The 15,686-nt window shown below is 32.7% G+C and overlaps 1 protein-coding gene across 5 annotated transcripts in view; it reads left to right on the top strand.

Annotated features, from left to right (window-relative positions):
- MCTP2 (multiple C2 and transmembrane domain containing 2) overlaps nt 1-15,686 on the top strand; it is a 263,485-nt gene that overhangs the window by 166,883 nt on the left and 80,916 nt on the right. For all 5 annotated transcript variants that reach the window (XM_023497262.2, XM_023497266.2, XM_003755565.4 and 2 more), the window contains 3 exons: nt 6,253-6,354; nt 7,628-7,702; nt 9,718-9,837. In XM_023497262.2, coding sequence (XP_023353030.1) covers nt 6,253-6,354; nt 7,628-7,702; nt 9,718-9,837 — 297 coding nt within the window. The remainder of the gene's footprint in view (nt 1-6,252; nt 6,355-7,627; nt 7,703-9,717; nt 9,838-15,686) is intronic.

The raw sequence follows: 15,686 nt of genomic DNA, 5'->3' as shown, positions 1-15,686 counted from the left end.
AAAAACAATTTCAGGTGATGAAATTAAACTATTAACACTATAGAAAGAGTGCTCCAAATCACTATTGATCAGAGAAATGTAAATTAAGATAACTCTGAGATACCATTACACACCTGTTGAATGGCTAAGATGACAAGAAAAAAATAAATGAATGTTGAGGGGATGTGGGAAAACTGGGACACGATGCATTGTTTGGAGTTTGGAACAATCCAACCATTCTGGAAAGCAACTAAATGCCCAAAAGTTATCAAACTGCATCCCCGACCCAGCAGTGCTACTACTGGGCTTATACCCCAAGGAGATACTAAAGAAGGGAATGGGACCTGTATTGCCAAATGTTTGTGGCAGCCCTCTTTTGTAGTGGTGAAACTGAAATGAATGGATCCCACAGTTGGAGAATGGTTTAAAAGGGTATATGAATGTTATGGAATATTATTGTTCTGAAGAAAATGACCAGGGATGAATACAGAAAGGCTTGGAGAGACTTACATGGACTGAGCTATGAAATGGAAACCAGGAGATCTTATATACTTCAAAAACGATACTGTATGAGGAAGATCGGTATTTTAAGATCAGCACGACAGGAATTCAGGTTAGGGAAAATCCCTCTTTATTCTCAGTGAAGAAGGATCAGAGGTGGAAGAGAATGGCGATAGAATGTGTGAACTGAGTCAAAAGTACTAGACCAGCAGCCACACAACCAGCAGCTCGGAGTATCGAACCCAGCCCAATCTCTCCCAGCTTGTCTCTTCCTCTCTCCTCCACCCACCAAAACGTCATTTCCTTACAACACATCAGGACTTGAAGGAGGGGTAGGACCATTCTTAATCCAATCATGTATATTAATAGAGTATAGCCCAATTACTATCTAGCCTCATGTACTTGGGACCTCAGTGCATCAGCTATCTTAACATATGAGCATGTATTCTGATGGACGTGGATTTCCTTGACAAAGAGACCTAATTCAGTTTCAATTGATCAATGATGGACAGAAGCAGCTACACCCAAAGAAAGAACACTGGGAAATGAAAAACTGTTTGATTTTGTTTTTCTTCCCCGGTTATTTTATTTTCTTGAATCCAACTCCTGTGCAATAAGAGAATTGTTTTGTTCTAAAAATATTGTATCTAGGATATACGGGACATATTTAAAATATATAGGACTGCTTGCCATCTACAGGAAGGGGTGGAGGGAGGAAGGGGAAAAATCGGAAGAAGTGAGTGCAAGGGAAATGTTGTAAAAAAATTACCCTGGCATGGGTTCTGTCAATAAAAAGTTATTAAAAAAAAAAGAATAAGAGAAACGTAAACAAGTAAATTAAAAAATAACAAAGTACTCAAAAAGGATAAACACCTTACATTATCATATAGGAAAATGGTACATGAGTCTCCTCTGATTCCTATCATCATCAGAGGTCATAAAGGAATTCTAATTATGCATAAGCATTGTTTTATGATGATTTAAAAATAACAATGAAAAGGGAAGAGAAGAGTATTACACAAGGTGGGGAAGGGAAAGGGAAAGTAATGAAGGTTGTGGAAAGTTATTTCACATAATTGAAGTGCCCAGGTAGATTTATACAAATAAGAAATAAGCAGTTTGAACATTAACTAATACTTTAACCTCACTCACATATGAATTGATCTGAGGAAAGAATATATATTCAGATTGGATACAGAATCCATGCATCAGGGAAACAGTAAAAAGTCAGGGAGGAAAAAAGGGAAAAATAGTGAATAGATCAATTAAGAGAAATTAGTCCTAAGCAAAGCTTTAACTACAAAAAATGTAGTTTTTTTTTTTTTTTTTGGAGGCAAAGAATTATAATTTGAGGAAGAATGGATACCCATTAATTGGGAAATGGCTGAAATAAATTACAAATTGTATAGAATATTGTGCTATAAGAAATAATGAATGGAAGAGTTTCAGAGAAATCTCAGAAGACTGGATGAGCTGATGCAGAATAAACTGTATTAGGGGAAAAAACAATTTATTCAATAACAGTATTGTAAAAATAAACAACTTTGAAAGACTTAGGAATTCTGATTAGTGTAACTGTCATCCAGGATTTGAGAAAATTGATGATGAAACATCCCACTCACTTCCTCATATAGAAGTGAGAGTGCAAAAAGAGACACAAACATATACACACATATATATGTATATGTATATGTATATGTATATATATATATATACACACATATGTATGTAAATACATACTTATGTTTATATTTAAATGTTTGTTTTTTCTTTCAAATATAACCAATGCTAAAATTTGTTTTGTATGACTGTACATATTTATAACAGAAATTTAGTTGTTGTTTTTTCTCATTTGAGGGAAGGAGAAAATGGGAGGGAGAGAAATATAATTTTGCTGATTGGAAAAAAAATAATTTTTAAAAAGACCTTTTATGTCTAGGAGATAATTTTGGGATAAAAAATTATTCTAATATTGACTGATAAAAATGTTCCAGTTTCTCCCAAAAGTATATATTTGTACATTAATGTTTATTTGGTAAGTCAAATTTATTTATGTACTTATATTGAATTATGGGGATTAACCATTGTTATTGAAGTAGCTGTTGAAGTAACAGAATTCAGCATAGAGATCTGGCTTTATAGTCAGAACAATCTGAATTTAGATCTAACCTCTGACACTGTGTAAATCTGGGTCAGTCATTTAAATCTCATTGTCCCCATTCAGTTCTCTGAAAGTATAAAATACTGAGAAGCTAATCTGTCTTGGTATAGATACTTGGTCTCTCCTTGTAAGTCTCCTGTATGGATAAAATCATGAGTCTGCCACAAAAATTAAATTGACATATCTTTTAAAAATTCACATTTTCAGTATATCAGCAATTACACTCCATCATTAAGATAGAATCATTTAAATTTTGCATTAGAAGGAATGCAAAAAAAATACTATTTTGCCAGAGATTCAAGGGTAAAAAACCAAGGCTTTGCTATGAACAAGTTTGTTGGTCTGTGAATCCATCACATTCCATGGGCATCTGTGGGGATAGTAACTAGCTGTGCCTATTATAACAGTTTCAGTTAATTAGGTTTATAGAGTAATTTTTCTAGAATTGCTTGTACCTAATAAACATCCATGCTTTAAATGTGCATTTGCATTTCCAATTAAATATTTACCCAAGTTCCACTTGTGGTTGTAAGTTTGGAGGTTTGCACACTCTAATAGACAGACTTTCTCCATCATAATTTTGGAGGATAACAACTCTGCCTTTGATATAGATGCAACAACACACAGTCAGATATAAAAAAGCAACACCATGATGCCCTTATTAACATTTCTTACTTATTATCATATAGTTTCTTTCTTCTATTATTGAAAAGAATCCTCATTTTAAATTTGTGTTAGAATTTGACTAACCTACCAACTGAGATCTGATTCATTTTCTTCTTTACATTGTTTGCTTTATAACCTCCTTTCATTGCATTCAGCAGGATGGTAACTTTCTACTGTGCACCAGCTAGAATAAACTAGGTTATCATGGTATTGTTACATTGAACTATTTTCTTTTCTCTTTTGCATTCAATAAAAGATACCAGATAAATTAATGTTACTTTATTTCTGATTATTCTCTTTTTTACATGAAGGTCAAACAACTGAGAAATTAATATGAATCTTTATTGTTACATTGAATTATAATTGCATATCTTTCATACATAAGCCAAGTTGATAATTTTATTCCCTGATGTTAATTCTGATTATCTTCTCCATTGAATCAGATAGTGATGGTTTTCATCAATGGAATTCTAAATGGAGGATAATGATAACTTTTAGTGTAGAAGAAGTGTTCAGTTAAGAAAAGAGAGTGTTTTCCATGTCCTTGAATACCAATCTTTTGTCTAGTGACCTACATGCCTTTTTTATACAAATTAATGAATATGTGTGTACTCTTTATAATGTACATGAATGTATAGTATATATACAAACATATATATGTATTCACATATACAATATATGGCCATTATGAATATGTATGTAGCAAACATGTATATATATGAAAACTATTTTATGTCATGGAATCACAAAATCTTAAAGCTTAAATAGGATTATCTAGGCTAGTATAATCATTTTTCATTCAAAGAACCTGAGATCCAAGAGAATAAGTAAGATATTCCAAGTTATATAATTAGTGGGAGAGACAGGTCTTGAAAGTCCGATTGTCAATCACTTTAAACTTCATTGGGTTGTCATAGAATCCTATAAAATAACTCTTTTACCTTTGAAAAGCTCATTTTTAAAGTTTCTTTTCAGATAGTTTCCAGAAAACTAGAAAAAGTTGCATATATTTGTTGTCATCAGAAAATTGAGAGAATTTTAGCTTAAAGACCCAATAACCGTCAATAAAAGGGTTTTAGCCACAATAAATATATATTATTAGAGTATTTATCTCTTGGCTCTAAAATTCTTTTTAGTATTTGTATTTAATACATAGAACTGACAAATCTATGAACTCATTGATTTCTTTCCCAAACCCCTGCCCTCTTTTGTATAAAAGCAGGCATACAAGAATTATTAGTTATAATGAACCAGAGTTGTTTTTTTTTTTCCCTAGAGTTGAAAGTTCATTAGAGAAAGAGTAAAAGAAAATGTTTTAAGTATCTTATTGGCTATTGTTTTGCTATTTGAATGAATAAATGCAAAAAGTATTTCAAAATTATTCTTATAAGACTGTGACAATAACAATTCCCAAGGCAATTTGGCAGCATTCTGATCATTTATGCTTTCTATTTAAAAAGGAAAAAAAATAGGAGTTGTTAGGATCACAGATAGTGGAACATTTGTCTATTAATTCATTAAAGGGCCATAAAGTGATCCAGGTTTTGGCGTTTCAACTTAAACTTGGCAATCACACATTGATGCACAGATTCAGTCTTGAGCAAGAAAAAAGTGGCACTTAGGAAATGAGAAACTACTCTTCCTGTTTTGTCTTTTTTTTTTTTTTTTTTTAATTTTCCATTAAGACCTTTTATCTCTAACATTGTCATGGTTGACCCCTCCTAGATCTTGAAAACTGATGGGAATTGTCAGGCAAAAGTGATATAACTGTAGGTTAAATTAGAGCAAAAATGGGTCATTTTCAAGTTGGCATATTGTTATACTATTTTTTTTTCACAATTGAATTCACTGAGATTGTGGATAAAAACCAGAAACTGAGATTCCTGTTTGGATATTGTTCAGGAAGGATACCAATACTATATGAACACTTCTTCCTCTTAGCCACTGCCTAGGGAAACTATCTTTCTACTTAAAAGGCTCTATAATCCAAGGGAGGTGGGTGACTTTGGGAAGGAATGTGACCTCTCCCTTATAATGTGAAATTGTTGTTTCTCATAGTGACTTATTTAATTCATTTCCACCACTGTTTACATGAACGCCTGTGCTAAATTCATGCAATGACAGCAATAGTCATTTAAAATATGGTTGAAATTTCATGCCCTCAAATTTCCCCTGTTATCTTTAATCTTTGATCATTACAATCCCAAATGGAGCGTTTGGTGAGTTGCAGCTTTATGCTGTTACCATCTAGAATTAACTGGTCTGCTTCCTAAAAAGCCAAATGTTTAATCGATACATATACTACTGTGTATAATAAAAACATTGCTGCCATCAAATTTGAAGAGTGAAGGCCTTTAACTTGAGCCAAATAGTTTCCAAAATGGGAAGGGAGATGTTTTTCATAGATGTCTAATGTGCTGGGGCCAACAGGCAGATTAGTGCATGGAACTGATTTCACATACTGGCAGGAAGAAGCTATCAGAGGGATTTGTTTATTTTGAATGTTTATCAGGACATGGTGCATTTTGAACATGTCCTGCACCTCACTTTTAGCTGTGTTGATTTATTTATTTAATTTAGATTGTCCCCCAGCTAACGGCAAACATGATCTTTTTAATAAACCAAAATTTTGGTGACCTTTTGGATCTTTGTAAGAGAAGTTCTCATTTTAATTGCTAATAAAGTATGTGGATTGTTTTCCATCAACACATTGGCTTTCGGGGCAGAATTTTCAAATTAGTTATTATCGTGGTGTGCTCCACAAACTGCATCACTGTGAAAATAAAAGTTGGATTATAATAGGTTTAATCTGAAGTTTAATATTTGTTCCTTTGGTGGTCATTTTGTATTCTAGGCTTTGAAGAGATGAAACTCATTGGATAGCCATTTAAAACCCAGCTGAGAGATTGCTCATCAATATATATTTTATCTTTTATTCATGATAGATTAGAGATGGGCAGCAAAGTTGCTATGTACTGAAGAATAAAGATTTAGAACAAGCTTCAAAAGGAGTTATTTATTTGGAGATGGATGTCATATATAATCCGGTAAGTCTAAATGGAGCTTCTCTTTCATGATTCTCTATAACCAATCTGTTGAATTCCTCGACATCTACCTGCCAATAGGGCATTGGCCCTTAGACACTAAAGTTAAACACAAATCATTTTAGGCCAGATTATATCTAAAAGGAAGAGTGACCATTTTCCTTTGATCTTAAAGTTTAAGTGTCTGTCACAAAAGAAACAAACTATTTTGCTTACTTTCTTGTTTGCTATATGTAAAGAGAGAGTACCCAATTGTTAAAGTCTGTCATCTTTGGCTTCAGAATAAAAGCTATTAGATTATAGTAACATCATATCTCATGCTAGTTTATATTCAGTTTATTTATATAATTCCCTTAATTAATATGTTCAGGGAAACAATAAAATAAGTTTTACTCATGTGTAAGTGATATACTTTAACAACTGACATCCATATTTCTCCAGTCACATATGTGATTGTTCTTAATTCAAAAGATAGGTCAAGAAAATTTGCATGATTACACTATATAGAACTTTTTAGGTTGAAAGTCACTGCTATTCACTCCTCTTTTCTAATTCCCTTACTCTCTAAAATACATCCTAAATGTGTATATATCAATATATGCTATTACAAAGACCAATAAGAAATTGCCAGCTTCCTTTTTTTCTCTATAGTGTAGACCAGCTCTGAGCACTTCTGTCTTAATAGAAAATACTCAAACAGAAAAACTGAAGAATTCATTTAAAAAGTTAATTTAATCAGCCTGAAACTAAGTATATTCTTATGAAAGCATCAATAATTCAATTTCATATCATTCAAACATGTGAAATATAGTGGAAATAGGGAAAGAACCTGGAATTCAAAACTCATTTGCCTCCTACACTAAAAATCAGGAACTGACTTTAGCTATTTGCTGTTGATAGAAGTTGTGAGGGCAATTTGGATAATTGATGAATGCAACTTTGCAGAAATTTAAAACTTCCCACTCATTTAGGAAAGTGAAGTTGATGGTCTTATTATTGAGTTCCAACTTGTACAGCTCAAAATTCCCTTTAATTCAAGTCCATTGAAGTGCTTATAGAACAGTAATAATATTTTAATTTCTTCTCAGGCCTTAGGGACTTTTAAGTCCCTGACTCATTAGTGCTCTCTGTTAAAAACAAAACAAAGCAAAACACAGAAACAACCTCCCCCTCAAACTCCATGAATATCAGAAAATATTAATTTCCTTTTTTTTTTTACTTGCCTGGTGAAAAAGAAGTCAATGTAAAAGCTGCCATTTCAAAACTTTTTTTTAAGGTAAAAGCAAGCATCAGGACCTTTATGCCCAGAGAAAAGCGCTTTGTAGAAGATAGCCGCAAGCTTTCCAAAAAGGTAGGTAATGTCTGCCTGTTTATTTGTGTACTCGGTCATTATTAGAGAAGATAATTTGGTGATGGTATTTTTTAAATTAACCTTATAGGCAACTTCAATGAGAAATGAAAGAGGGAGATAACCAAGGTATAAGGAGAGTGGAGAGGAAAGAACTGGAATGAGAGAGAAAAGAATGAGAAGGGAAAAAAAATCTATGGAATGAAGTAATCAAATCATGACTTTGATTCTTTCTTCTCTCTCTGATTCTCTGTGTCTGTCTATCTGTGTCTCTTCTTATCATTTAAGGAACATAACTTTCTTGATTTATGAATCACCTGCATTAATGCTTTCACTGCCTGTTTTATTCAAGTCTCTTATTGATGGTTCTTTGAAATTAATAAGCTTTTATGACCACGATGGCAATAACTAAATGAGTGGTATAGAAAAAGATATATAGCAAAGGGCCAGTCATTGGTTCTCCAATATGATCTTCACCCATGGCCTCCCTGATTATTTTAAGTTTGACTACAGAGTTAAATGTTATAACTTTCTGTGCTCTTGAACAAAATACCTTTCCTCTGCCTGATGCACTTAGTTCCTTTGTCATCATTTCAAAGAAAAGTGAAGATAAAGTCATGCTAAAGGAAGTACCACATTTTTACTATGACCTTTGCATTCTTTTAAAGAGTCCCTCCCTGTCCTATTCAGAGATAATTCAGTATTTTATTCTGTACCTATTGTCCTTCTTCAGTAGTGTAACAAAGAACAAAGTGTCCCTTTTTAAAGTGTTTATTACTTCCACCATTTCCTGTGTAGGGAACAGCTGTGGATTACATAAAATTGTTAAAAATATCCACAATGGTATCTTATCATACTTCAGGTTTTTAAAAAACCATTAAAAAAATTCTGAATGTCTCCTAAAATTAACCAACATTTTGTTTAGACCACCATAATATTGTCATATTTTTCTTAAGTAACCTGTGGACATTTTTAAAAATATTTCATTGTTCTTACTTTACTTACTTGAATACCAAAACTGTGTAATAAGTAAGTGAATTTCTTGGTTTGCAAATGAGATGAAAATCAATGACCTAGGTCTGAGCCTTGTTTTGTTACTTGGTGGGTAGCCTAAGGCAAGTCCTTTTAATTATGTGAGATTTTCCTTATTCAACTCTAAAATAAAGTAGTTTGGTTAGATAATTTTTTTTAAGATTGATTCTAGCTCTCAGATTCTTTAAATCTATGATCAGTTTTGTCATATTTAAAATATTTCCTTTTGCAACACACTAAAACTCATTCAGAAGATAAGTGACAATTTCTAATGGATGGATTTCAAAAGGTCACAGGAACATAAATCATATGGAATATGTCCAAAAGACCATGGGAGTTAGAAAACATTTTTAAGTCATTTTATTCAACCCCTTAGTTCTAGAGAGACAGAAATTGAGGTCAAGATAAGTTCTGTGGCTTTGCTAAAGATGAGCACAGTAAATTACAATTTATTAGGTGCTAGGTCTTTTTTTGTTGTTATTTAAATTAAGTAGGCATCCTCTTTTTTTGTTTCAATGAGCATTTGTTAAGATCTAACACTTGGGCTAGAATTCTTCATTCTCTTGCTTTTATTTTGGTCAGATCTTTTTTAACTACCATGAAATTTTATTATAGACATTGTTTCTTACCCATGGTAGCAGACAGAAAACTCAAGAGCATTTCATAGTAAAGCTGTTTCTCCCCTATGACATCCTTAAAAACAAAGAAAAAACATTTCCTATGATTTTATCATCTGAAAAAAAAAAAAAAACATTGCTTTATACCAAACAATAAAGAAACATGAATTTCTTCTTCAGATGAATCCTTTACTTTTTTCAACCTGTGGATTTTGATCTGAAATAAAGTTTCAGATGAAATCTCAGGATTCTTTTTTTTTAATTAGTTAAAAAAACAGAAAATATGCAAAGTATGTAACAAAATATCCTATTATAGATTTGAAGGATTTGCATTCAATTCATTCTTTTTGTTTTCTTATACTTTATCAGATTTTATCAAGGGATGTTGATCGTGTAAAAAAAATTACTATGGCAATATGGAATACAGTCCAGTTTCTTAAAAGTTGTTTCCAGTGGGAATCTACATTGAGGAGTATAATAGCATTTGTGGTAAGTGGTTCTTTTTATGTTAAAATAAGCTGGAGAAACTGAGTCAAGATAGAGATTAGAGAGTATTTAATAATTTATTAAATGGGAGAGATTTACTGGGACCAAATGGATTCATGGTTTGGTCCCAGGGCCAAATGAGACTATGGTCTCCAAGAATCCAGCAAACAATGTAAGTTTTCAATATCCTATATACACATGGCTCAGACTTGGGGGATACATTGAGGCAGAGGTGAAGTCAGGGTGCTGAGAGCTGGAACAGGACTCTGACAGGGTGGGGTGAGCCTCCAGGGAGGGATGACATAATAGGGGGAGGCACCCTGAAGATGGGGTGAGGCATCCGATAAGATAGTATCTGACATTCTGATAGCTTGGGATGGGGAGAGGTATTCTGATATTCTAAAACATAAGATCTTTTATCCTTATCAAATATTCTGATAAAGCGGGAGGGGAGGTTTTGCAGGACTGAGCTTTTAGCTGGTAATTATAAACTGAAACAGAGAAACTGAGTCAGGACTGGGTCAGGATAATTAGGGAAACTGAGTCAAGACAATAAAACAGAACTGTGGCATAATAGCTAAAGAGAATTTTTTATTTTAAGTATCAAAAGCAAGTTTAATAGGGCTTGTTTTCTTTGTGATTTCTTTGTACCTATAGCAATGCTCAATACCATCATTATTTGTGATTTTTCTACCTATAGCAATACTCAATACCATCATTATTGAACCTACTCATGTACTCAAATTAGAATCGCCAAGGTTTATAAAAAAATTAAATTGTTAAAAATCTATAGGTTCTATAAGATTTTTTCAGTTCCCAAGCTACTTGGTTTGAGAACCTTTTCCTACATACTCTTTCCTTTTTTGGCATCTATGACTTTCTCTTGTTTCTCTTTCATCTGGATAACTGCTCTTTCTCAGTATCATTTGCTGGATCATAGAATCATGGATTTAGAGTTGGACAAGAGACCTCACAGATCATTTAATCTAACCTTTTTACTTTATAAATTAAAAAACTGAGATTCCCCTCCTCCCCCTCAAAAATGTTTGAATGAGTTGCCTAAGAAGAGATTTAACTGAACTGATGTCATTTGAATCAAAATCCAATATGTTTTTCCTATCTAATGCACTATACTCTTACCCACTAATTTTGGACATTCTATAAGATTCTTCTCTGCTTTTCTTCTTTCCTTAGAGACTCTTTTGGTGACATTATCAACCCGTTTCAATTCAATTTTCATTTCTAATCAATTCATTCCTAAATATTTATATATCATTTTCTATGGATATATTAACAGATATAGATATATTTCACTTATATAAATATCTATGTATGTTGATAAATACATCTTTAGAAAGATATATAATATAAATATTTATATTTCTCTACAGTTATATGTATAGAGATCTCTCTCTGATGACATAGGTATAAAAAGAGTAATATGTCTCTATATAAAATATATAAATATATGAAAGATGGATGATAGATAAAAGATAGATATTTGGGAATTATTAACTAGAGATGAAAATTATCTATCTCTATTGATAGAGATAAATGATATGTGCAGATATAAATATATAATTTCTAATCTCTTTCCTGAACTTTAGTCTTTCATCTCTAAGTAATGGATATTTTTTTTCCTGGATATAATGTTAGCATCTGTATTCATTATATCCAAAATGGAACTCATTTTTTTCCCCTTTCCAATTTCTTGATTTCATTTGAAACCATCATCATTCTTTTCACAAACTTGGAATCATCCTTGACTCTTCTCCTTCCCTGATATATCCTTTCATATCCATTGTATGGTTTATCTCCATAATATTTATCTTGAATTATTTCCTGTTTCTCCATTCTTAAGGTTCCTACACTACTTTGAACCTTAATAAAATTTCATTTAAACTTAGACATTTCCTACTTGGGTTTCTCTTACAATACGGGAGTCACCTGCCAGTGGCTGTGGAAGTCTAACTCAGACCTGTAGAATGAATCTCTTCATGTGAAAGGATGATGATGACACAAGGAGACTGAGAGGCAGTTGCTGTTCTCTGACCTCTCAGTTAAGAGGCAGTTGAGTTATCTGATCTCTCTCCTCTTCCCTCTGTCTCCAATTTATTTCAATCCCAGTCCACAAGCAACATCTGTGTCAGTAAAGGCCGTTTTGCAACTCTTTCAGATGTTATAATTCACAGCTGTGGAGGCTCTCAGAAAATTGACCTGCCCCTTCAACTAGGCATGGTTCTTAATAATTCCCCGTTTTTTGTTTTATGGATATTTTCCCCCACACACAGCATAGTCAATAAGTTTGTGCATTTGCTTTTATCTGAGTTTGCACATTGAGGAATGCAAACAGCACTATCACCTCTGGATGGTTGTAGAGTGAAATACTATAGCAGGTGTTGATCTTGTGAGATGCCATGGAGGCAAACTTTCAAAAAGAGAAGAGGACTATAGTCAGAACAGACATTTAAGTCTCTCAGCAGTCTCCTGGCTCAGTCCTTTGATGTGTTGGCCCATTTAATTACCCCTGACTAAAAAAGTCTTACCAGATTTCTTCTCCCTTTTTTTCCCATGGGATACCAAAGGATCTCTAGGATGATCCTACTCACAAACAGGTCTTGGACACTGCTTCTTCTTTGTTTCTTGTATTATACCTCTTGTTTGGGCACCAGGTTCCCTCTAGTTTTGTACCTCCTTTAGTCTGTCCTCCACATAGATGCACATGAATGCCAAATCAATATTTATAGAGAATAGGTCTGATCATATCACTTTCCTTCTCTGTAATCTTCTGGGGATCTCTATTGTCTTTAGGATGAAATATAAACTCCTGTTTTTAGCATTGATAGCCCTTCAAATTCTGCCTACCTTTCCATAATTAATGTATTCTACATTCCAGCTGAGTTTGTCTTCAGAATTCATCATATCCCATCCATATTTTCCTACCTTTGCATTGACTTTGTCCTTGCCTAAAATGCAGTTCTTGTTTCTTGTCCTTACAAAATTCTAATTTCCTTCAAACCTCCATGGTCAATTTTCTTGATCCCACTTGTTTGCTCTTTCCCTTTTCTCATATTATTTTCATTTTATTTATCTGTATGCATACTGTACACACACAGAGAGCGATACATGCACACATACCAAACAACCGAAAACAAAAATAAAACAAACAAACAAAAAAACATATAAGGCTCTGAAAAATAGTGACTATTTTGTTTTCCTCCCCCTTGGATGCTCAGTGACTAGACTTAATGAGGAGACAATAAATGCTTGTTGAATTGAATGGTACCACAAAAACAATATATTAGGCAAAGCAGCATTGTGTGGTGTTAGGGAGGCAATCAGTAATAATGCTATTTTTTTCTGGAGATTTGATTCCATTTGGGATTACTTTATTGTTGACCAATTCCAACTCATTTGTATACTATGCACTTGTGTGACATAGCAAAGAGGGTAAGCTAAGGGCTAAGCTTCAAGTCAGGAAGATATGGGTACAAATTCTACGCCACTTTTAAAATTGGTGACAATATACATACTTAGTCCTTCTGAGTCTTGATTTCCTCCTCTATAAAATGTAGATAAGAATATCTACATATCACAAAAATATTAACTTTCTTCTCTACTATTAGAGCCAAAGTTTTATAGTTATTTGAAGCTTGAAAACTTGAAAGGATATTGATATATGACTTCATTATTTGCATCAAGGCTCTATGGCAGCGATCCTCAAACTATGGCCCACAGGCCAGATGCAGCAGCAGAGCACGTTTATCCCTCTCACCCAGGGCTATTCAGTTTCTTTATTTAAAAGCCCACAAAACAAAGTTTTTGTTTTTACTATAGTCCGGCCCTCCAACAGTCTGAGGGACAGTGAACTGGCCCCCTATTTAAAAAGTTTGAGGACCCTTGCATGGTATAAAATGGGTTTTGGATTGTTAGGGACAATTCTAAACCTTCTCAAAGTAGATAATTTGTGAAAATTATCTTAATCTCTGTTGAGAGTTTCTACATGATTGAGGTTATCTCCAGTACCTATATCTCCAGTTAAGTGGGACATTGCTATATTGTTGCATTTGTTTCTTTATATGTTGCTACTTTGAAGTTGCTAAAGATACTAGTTTCAAGAAAATATTTTAGTATGAGTATTAATCAAGGTTTTTCCAATTTTTTCTTTATTCATATAATTTGCATACTTTCATTTCTTTACCTATTTTAATTAGCTTCTTGCTCAGGCTCGTCTCCTAAGGTCCTTTTAACACTTCCAGCATAGAATTTCACTACACTTTAAACAGAAGAGAAATATGAAAATTATTTATTTCCTGTTTCCAGTAGTCTTCAAATGATTCATATGGTTTTTACTTGTTGAGTATATAGTATTTTGAAGTATTATAGTTTGGGGAAAAAATATAGTGACAATAAAAGGAATTTCTATAAGAGAATATTTAAAATATTGATTAACAGTTTCCAAGAGTAATTTAAAGAAATAATTAAAAAAAAAACTAGCGAATGCCAATGAATTAGTGAACTAAAGGAGAAACATGGGCAAAAGTATGGTCATTTGCCTCTCACTAGTAGCTCACTGTTTGTGATTGTTGTTGTTGTATAAACACTGACAGTTTTACTAGAATATAAGAAATAGTTCATTGTGGGTTACTTTAAAAAATTTTGGGATCACAGAATTGAATATGGAAAAATAACTTTGGTAGCCTCTAAGTCTAAATTAGCAAAGATATAGTTTTACTTGTGAAAAACTGATTTTATTTCACAATATGTACAGTACGTGTTTCTATTGTGTATTATTTAAAACAAAACAAGGGTAGATAATCCCATAGGTAAAAATTCCACTTTGCCTACTAATTGTATAATAATGTAAGATTTAGGGACAGATATAATATTGTCCTTTATCTTTATCAATGTCTAAAGTTCATTTGAAACTGTTAATTTTTTGATAGTTTCTTAATGGCAATTTCACTGAAAAACATTAGCAGGTATTATTACTGACCATATTGATATATCACTTTACTATATGGTACTTGAGGATTCAAGTAAAAAATTTGAATGAACAAGGAATATGCTTAATTCATGTCCTTAGTTGGTACTTATTTGTCCTTCCCAAAAAAAGTGTTTGATTTTGAGGTAGTTCAGGGGCCTTTGAAAGATTCCAGAGGCCTTTTTCATTTGTTAATTTAACTATTTCGGGTACCCTATTTCCCTAAATTTTTACTATTGCCAAAACATAATCTAAATGTAAAATGTTGCTTTTTAATTTAATAGTATGATACTTTCTTCACAATTAAAATGCATGACACATTATTTAAAGTTATTGCCTAACTTCTTGGTGGTCCTGAAGCAAAGCATAAAGCTGAGATTTATTAAATGATATGATAATGTTTCTAGAGTTTTTTCCTCCCTATATTAGTTGGGTGAAAGTAATACATTCTAGGAGTAATTTTTTCTTTGTTACAACAACAACAACAACAAGATACTAGCATATTTGGTACACTGACTAAAATTAGCTATTTTGAGTTGAGAGACATATCAGCCTTCCTTTTAACTGCATTTCTTGCCTTCCCCCAAATACCCAGAGCCAAGAGAATTTGGCAGGAAATTCTGAAAGGTACTTGGAGACAGCAGGGTTGAATGGATTTTTTTTCTTGTCTGATTTCTAGTTAATATCATACTTTGGCATCTTACCCTATGACCACTTTTAGAAGACCTAAATTTCATACAATGATATTTTGTGTATTCTAGCTATTAATAAAGATTATCTGAAGCAAAACCATGTTTGTAAAGAATGTATACATATATATACATATACATATATCTATATATATATCTATGTATAACACAATATAGTA

Source organism: Sarcophilus harrisii, chromosome 2 (genome assembly GCF_902635505.1).
Source record: "Sarcophilus harrisii chromosome 2, mSarHar1.11, whole genome shotgun sequence".
NCBI lineage: Eukaryota > Metazoa > Chordata > Mammalia > Dasyuromorphia > Dasyuridae > Sarcophilus > Sarcophilus harrisii.
Note: the sequence above shows the minus strand (reverse complement) of the source record. Positions and strands in the feature narration are given on the sequence as shown.